This window comes from Aquila chrysaetos, chromosome 10 (assembly GCF_900496995.4).
Source record: "Aquila chrysaetos chrysaetos chromosome 10, bAquChr1.4, whole genome shotgun sequence".
NCBI classification, from domain to species: domain Eukaryota; kingdom Metazoa; phylum Chordata; class Aves; order Accipitriformes; family Accipitridae; genus Aquila; species Aquila chrysaetos.
Window position 1 is genome coordinate 19,231,401 of NC_044013.1, and position 7,880 is coordinate 19,239,280.

The following is a 7,880-nucleotide window of genomic DNA, read 5'->3' on the forward strand; positions in this document are numbered from 1 at the left end:
TGAATTCTTCATGGCTTTTTATAGCAACATAACACCAGAGCAGCTTATTTATATTTTTGATTTATCATAAAAACCAAAAGAGTTTGGTATAAGAAATTTCAATAAAACCTTTAACTTTTCACCGGCAATTTCAAACTCCGAATTAACATGGAGATAATTGTAAAGTGATTGTATTTTAATCTCCTGCCTTTAAGTCACAGCAACAGTTAACACAAGAATTATTCCTGGACTTTTTTTTTTTTTTTTTAAGAGAAAATTATAGCAAAATATCTGGCTATTGTAACCAGAAGAACCTGCAGTTGAAAACAGGCAGATAATACAGAGTGTTCAGTCATAGTACTGAACAGCTCGAGATACAGGAGCAAAAGCACATGCTGAGAACAGAATTAACTTAATAAAACTGCATGAAAGCATATGAAGAAGTTTTTCTCCAGTTACTTAGCTGGGACCAATACGGTAGAACTTCTCTTACCTTTCTCAAAATAAAATCACTTTTAAACACTTTCAAGAAAAAGACAAAGGATCTAGATGACAGGAACAGAGTAATCCAAGACTATTCACACATCGAGTTTAACATTTGGAGTAAACCCAAGCCTAGACCAAAATCAATTGCAAAACTGTCATTGCTTTTAATGGATTAACGACTAGTAGTCCATTTAGCGCTCAGGGAGGCTGTGGATGCCCCATCCCTGGCAGTGTTCAAGGCCAGGCTGGATGGGGCTTTGAGCAGCCTGGTCTGGTGGAAGGTGTCCCTGCCCATGGCAGGGGGCTTGGAGCTAGATGATCTTTCAGGTCCCTTCCAACCCAAACTACTCTATGATTCTATGATTTATCTCATAATTTGACTTATACCTATGTCTAAGCATATTAGCATACTTATGTGAATTAATACAAAGATCAAGAAGGAAAAGCAAGCTAAAAAAAAGGGTTAGCATATAGTAGTGTATTGTTGTCAAAACTTAGCTACACACGTTAGTACACACGTGACATCGTATTTTAAGTTAGTGTAGAAATAGTTGTTTGTGTTCTGGTTTACCAACTATAATTTTCACTTAACAAAAAAATCTTGATTATGAGATAAGGTTTGAATGAGTTAAAGGAAGGATAAATGCAAATACCGTGACAGAAATATCTGCATCTGCAGATAAGGTTAAAAAGTAGCATACGGAAAAGCATAATCAAAGTTGACTCTTGAGATTATGTTAACCTATTCCAAAATTCCATAAGTGCTAAAGAACATATCCTTTTCTACTGTTTACAAATATAATATTCATAACAATAATTGATGAGTTGTTCAATGGGTTGCAAGAATAAACTGTCCTGATTCCTTTCTGTCAGTCAATTATTGACACCCTGCTTGATCTTTTGTCTTCTCTGAAAGACAAATAAAATGCGATTTAAGAAAGGAACAACCACTGGGAGATGTAAATGCACTTGTACGCAGCATCTGGGTCTGCTGTTTTCACCAGACTTTGTAGATACTGATTTCTGTAACTCTAACCAATCGTTTAGTGCCACTTAAATATTGTTTATGGCTACCGATCCAGGGGGAAAAAAAAAAAGAAAGAAAAAAAAAAGTTATTGATCTGAATATGTAAATGATCCCACTACTACAACTGTAAATCCTTAAATATATGCTTGAGTGCCAGAAATTAAAGAACAGATACCATATAAAATGCTTTTCTGATCTTTGGAAGCTTGAAAATAGGACATGTTTTCTTATAAAAACTCCTTTTTCACTCACACCTCTATAAAAACCTAGTCCTTTCTTTCCACGTCCCCAAACTGTCTTTCTGTTTGCATTCAAGACATTCCATACATGTACTACACAATAAATTGATTTATCTTGCATTACTCAGTTTTTTTCCAGCACACTATTCAGTAGTCCACTTCTCCTAGGACTTATGGCCATATTCCAAACTGTAAAGCCACAGTAAGCAGATCTTAAATATTCTTTCACAGCAAACTGCCAGAAAATTGCTTTTCTCTCTCTCTCTCAAAATACACGTATGTGTATATAAAAAATAGTAGGTAGATCAAACTTTGGATGCAAAAAAACCCCACCTTCGCTATTGTCCTTTTAAAATAGGTAAAGGTAAGAGAAATACCTCATCTGGAAACTAAAAATAGCATAAGCAATTTCTATCCTCTTTTCAGATTTTGCTATTATTCCCCTGGAGTATAGCGACCTTATTGGCTTTGCTTATATAAGTGATAATAGATTACCTAGCTGGAATTTTTAACACAAGCAATTTTATGCACATTTTATGCTAGACTGATCTTTCTGCTCTCCTTTTCATATTCAAGCTTTCACACATGTCATCTCCCACGCCAGGATGCAGAAGAAAGGTTTCGCTGCTATGCAGCCACATAAGCGTTTTATACCCGCTTAAGATGCAGGTCACACCAAATACTGAAGACACACACGAATCGCAGACAACCAGTTCTTTTGCTTGAATACACCAATAAACCTTTTTCCATCGAGTAGACCAGAGTCAGAACTCATTCTCACACCAGGGGCAGCAGGGAATGCGCCACCTGCGCTGTGCCACATATCTGCTTAGCTGCCACGACTGCAGCCCGTGACCTTTCACTGCTAAGTGTCCTTCACATAAATCCATCCTGGGGGCCGAAGGCAATGGATCTATGTTGTTACGGACCATAACATCAAACCTGTCTGAATGGCCACCTGCGTATTTTTTTTTTTCCCTGATTAGTGAAGGCACATTCACCTGTTGTCTTTTCTTACAACAGGTGCTCACAATGGGATGAGGCAGGAAACACTTCTTTAACCACTGTCCTACATTCAGCTTCTTCCTCTCTTCCTTTGAGGGCTCAGTCCCAGTTTGTAATAGATTCTCACTGAACTTCAAAGGAAATTATTCCAAAAGAGTCATGGTCCTCATGCATCTGCTGTCTTCTGGTACACATACTGAGTTTCTACGACATTTAATAGCAACATCACGCAGGTACCTGAGTTATTCCTAAGTGACTCTCCCTTTACTGGGAGTGACATTAGAACAGCTATGGATGGTGCGAACAAAACACAGATTTCACTGAATCGAATTCTTCAGTCATGTGACCGCTTAAATTAAGTGGTCAGAAGACAGGAGAAAAATGAAGTACCGGGACTAAACAGGAAAAGTACCAAAAAGAGAAAAAAAACAGAAAAAAAAGAAGAGAAGGCTGTAGCTTATCTAATAGCCTATCATTAAATCATGTTATCTGGTTTCTTTGGGTTCAGGCCTTCATGATCCTTATTTTCACTTATTTCTAGTTTTGCAATAGAGAAATTTTTACAAATTTTAAAATTAAAAATACACCCTCTTTCAGAGCATGCTCCAGCAATAGAAACCAATGTGTATGGCAAATAAAATCTGTATGCAAGCAGCAAGACCTCAGAAGTGCCATTTGCACTTTTTTTTTTTAAATTGGATCACCAACAGCATCAGCATCATCGACATTACATTTGATGTTTTCACAGGGTGAAGGACAAATGAATCCAGATGCAATCCAAAGACTGATGTTGCACATGTAATTCAACTCACCTTATTAGCAATACCCTCAAAACAATCCCCAAGGAAGCACTGATGAAACCTTTTTCTATACAGTGAGATTTTGTCACACGTTATTAAATATCATTAAAAACGGTCTCCTGTGATGTACAGAGAAACTTCTCAGCCAAAGGGCAAAAATCAGAGTAAGGGTACTTTTGTTATGTTTAGGAAAATAAGTAAATATTAAACACAGTGCAAAAAGAAAAGACTTTATTTTAATAACATATTTGATTTGAAAGTTTCAAGCACTGAAGATCAGAAAACAAAACTGGATTTTGCTTTCCTAAATACATCTATATTCAGCATGGAAGCCATTAATTCCTAAGAGAAACCAGAAATGTCTTTTACCATCTAGTTACTGCCGACAGCCTTTTCAGCTGCCAATCCCTGTTTGGGTTTCGAGTAATCCCAAGGTCTCCTGTTCTCTGTATACCCATACAGCTTCCGCAGTGCCACACGGGCAGCTTCTTCCTCTGCAGCAAGCAGTGTTTCACCAGGACCTTCAGCTATAATCTTCTTATCACTTGGGGGGAAAAAAAAAAAAAAAAAAAATTAAAGCATTTTCATCATGAAATCCTGAGCACTACTGTGTATCATGAATAAGGGCTGCTAGATTATTTTTTTCTGCAATGTCTGTGAACACTGAAGGTAATTTCTACATACACACAAATGTAAACATTTCCGTTGGTCTTTCCTGCAAAGATAAGTGATTGTATATTCAACAATGGAAACTCAAATCAGGAATGTGTCCATTTCCTGGAAGAGCACTACTCTGTTCATTTAGATTCCTAACACATCACTCATTCTTTAAAGTGTTCAATTTGTTAGCCCTGTTAAAAACATGCAAATACATTACTCTGGTTAGCTTAAACAAAGAAGTAAAATGCTTCTGTCTTTTCTCCTCGCCTGGTAAGAAAGCATTTTAAAACTTCTTCAAAAGGATCCACAGAGAAGTTCTCTATGTTATGAAGTATGTACTCAGCTCTGTTTAACAAACATCTATGGACAATGAATAGGAAGAGTTTGTGAAGGGACACCAGGGATTCCAGAAGAAAAATAATCAAAGTTCCTTTCTTTTATACAAGATAATAAATCCTAGAAGGCACGTAAACCAAAGCATGGTAAATGAGAACAAGTTAAGGCAATCTTCCCATGCGTTTATCTGCAGCTCATTTAGCAAGCAACAATGATGTGGGTTTTGGTGGTAGAAGGTCCTGTCCTGCTCCAGAGAAGTGATGTTACCCCTGGGCAAGAGACCAGGACAAGCACTGACCACCCCTGAGACAAGCGCACCAGGGATGATTGGCACTTCCTAAGTCTTGTCTGGATACAGACACTCTTCTTGCCTAGTTTACAGTGCCCGTGATTTGAAAACTAAAAAGCTTCACTGGAATATAAAATAAGTCTCTCTTCAATCCCACCTCCCTTGATGTCTAAGTCTCTTTACCCTTCCCTAAGCCCTGGATGCAGCTGTGGTCCCTCCAAAGCCATTCAGTTGTTATTCGCAAAGTTCCTATGTCAGGTCACCTAGAACATACACCCAGACTCTTTCGTACACCCAATTTAGACTCTGAAGCCCTTTAGTCAGAGACTGTCTTTTTAAGCATCATTACAGCAAGCTATGGCCAATGCTTAAATGGCTGATTTTATATGGAAGTCACTATAAGGTTTCTTTTCTGTAATAATTTGACCAAAAAGCACAAGTAGAAAAGCAAAAGACCATCTTCCCTCCTCTCCCCTCCCCCAGCTTAAATCCATTTCACTTTAAATTAGTATTTTACTAACCAGTACAACCCAACAAAGTACAGCGGCAGAACCGTGCTGACTCCCAACTGCCTGGTAATTCTTGGTTCTGGAGAAGAGATATTCCTCTTGGTCAGTTCTTCCACTAGTAAGCCCATAGGATTTACAACTTCCCAGATCTCAAACAGGTCTTTTCCAATCAGCTGGGGAATAAAAAAATCCTACACAAAAATATTTAGAAGTTACAATTAATGGGAAAGGTAATGAAGGCTCTAGCTTCTGGCGTCTCCTAATAAAAATACAGTATGAAGAGGCATTAATACAGTTGACAATAAATTGCTGAAATGAATGATGAAACTGCCTCAGTGCTCCATCACAGCGAAGCACAGCTAACCTGTGTTGCTACGCTCGGCAGCTCTGGTTCTGATTTAGCTACTGACAGGGTGTGCACCTGGGGCAAAGTCAACCGCCCGGACCTAAAGAAGGAACAGCACCAGCCTGAGAAAGGAGTTATAACAACACTTATGCACAGCTCTGAGCACAAGGTACGCAACTCAGTGCTGCTTCCATGCAAGAAGTTGTACATCAGAAGAGTTCTGCAAACAGATTGAAGGGAAAGTGCAAACCCACGAGACTTTCACCTGTTCGGATCACTCTCTTGCCTGTTAACTGGTACTTTCTCTTACAGAGACCTCTCAACGGTCTTGTATTAGAAATAAGATTTTAACAAACATTTCTCCGTTGCAAAACCAGAAATAAGTGAAAAGGAGGACTGAAAGGACAGTAGCTGCTAAAACTACTTTGTTACACTGCATTTTAGTTGAACATTTTTGTATGAAACATCTTTAGGTGCTTGCACTCCTACATGCAAAACCTATGAACTCAGCCCCTGCTTTATATAAAATGTTTTGGGTTTTTTTTTTAAAATTGAAGATATATGTGGCCTTACATTGAATAATTTCATTATCTGATAGTACAGTGCGTGGAATATAACGCTTTCCCTTAGCAAGTGTCAGCAAATACTAATATATCACCATTTTAAACCAGAAATACATGATTTTATGTACTTGACCAGCCTGTGCTTCCTAAAGAAAAAAAAGACCAAACCAACCAAAAAACCCACAACCCCAAACCCCGGATCACCACCGCCACCCAACAAATCTTATTGTTAAATTGTCTTGTTACAGGTATTGTCCAACTTCTGCCAATCTCCTTGGATCTCTGGCCATCAAGGTGCAAGACAATATTTAATTTTTTTGCCTTTTTTTCCTCCTGTAACTTCTGAGACCCTTAGATGTTACTGTTGTCAGTACAAAAATATATGATGAGTAATGACTTACCCTGACAAAGAGCCCCGTTTTCTCAGGCCCACTGCTATTGAGCAAGGCTCCTATGACAGCAAAGAACGTCCTCTGTAGCACATTTGGTGGGACAGGAAACTCTTTGCAAAGCGTCAGGTCCTGTATAGACAGGTTTTGAGCCACATAAGAAACAAGTTCCTGACTGGTAAGAAAATCAACAAGTGCTCCTATCCCCTTTGCAGGTAAATCTGGGTAGGCACCTTCAAAGCTCTGTGTCAGATAAGAACGTGAAAAAGACATCCCTTGTTCAGCAAGTTTACTATTATCTTGTAGATTAAGAGCAGCCGTTTCTTTGTCTAGCCCAAGTTCTCGGCGTCTCGCCTCTTCGCTTTGAATATAAGAAGAATTAACAAATGCAGTCTTGAGGAGATCCAAAGAAAAATTTTCATGCAGCCGGTGGCTGAAAGCTTGTATCTCTGCATGGTAATCCCAGTTGGGCTTCTCTGATCTACCGACATAGAAAAGAACACAAATTCAGAAACAGAACAAGACGTTACCCATATTGCGAGCATTATGTCTTTCAGGCGACCGAAAGGAGACGAAAAACTGAATTGTTTTTGAAGATCGAACCCTGTGTTTAAAACCCCCAGCGTCAAACGCGGTCGGTCCGCGCATCGCCACCGGCCTGCCACAGGACGGGCCCCCGGCCGCCTTCAAAACCGGGGCTACGCTGACCCGCGGAGCTGAAAACATTCTGCCCCAAAGCGCGCCGAGAAGGTGCCTGAACGCTTCGACTTCACCTATTTCTCAGCCTGCTGCGCTCCCCTTCCCCGAGCCCCGCCGCCCGCCCTCTCCTGACGGCCGGGCCGGCTCTCACCGCCGCTGGGGGGGGGGCCTCCAGCCGCTGCTGCTCCAGGTAGGCGCGGAGCCACCGCTTCTTGTCGCGGCGCGGCGCAGTGCTGAGCGCGACCAGCGCGACCCGCCCGGCCCCGGCCCCGGCCCCGGCCAGCAGCCGCCGCGACGCCCGCAAGAGGAGCCTGGCGGCCATGGCGGCGGGTGCGAGGGAGGGAAGATCCGTCCCCTCCGGGAAACACCGCCCCTCCCCGCTAGTTCCGGGCAGACGCGTTCCTGGCCGGGAGCGCACCGCGCGGACCACCGGCGGCGGAAACGACCCTCGCGACTACAGCTCCCGGCGGGCCGTGCGCCGCGCTGCACGCCGGGAGCGGCCGCCGCGGCGTCGCCGCAGTGAGGCGGGAGCGGCAGCCGTCCCCGCCGCCAG

General features: G+C 41.6%; 1 protein-coding gene across 1 annotated transcript; it reads right to left on the bottom strand.

Moving 5' to 3' along the window:
* Nucleotides 1-3,750: 3,750 nt before the first annotated feature.
* On the bottom strand, nucleotides 3,751-7,671 carry MRPL44 (mitochondrial ribosomal protein L44). Its single transcript, XM_030027469.2, is given in 5 exon segments — nucleotides 3,751-4,080; nucleotides 5,343-5,521; nucleotides 6,641-7,109; nucleotides 7,479-7,492; nucleotides 7,494-7,671. Coding segments are annotated over 5 exon segments (990 nt in total). The 5' UTR covers nucleotides 7,650-7,671; the 3' UTR covers nucleotides 3,751-3,908.
* Between the last annotated feature and the right edge of the window lie 209 nt (nucleotides 7,672-7,880).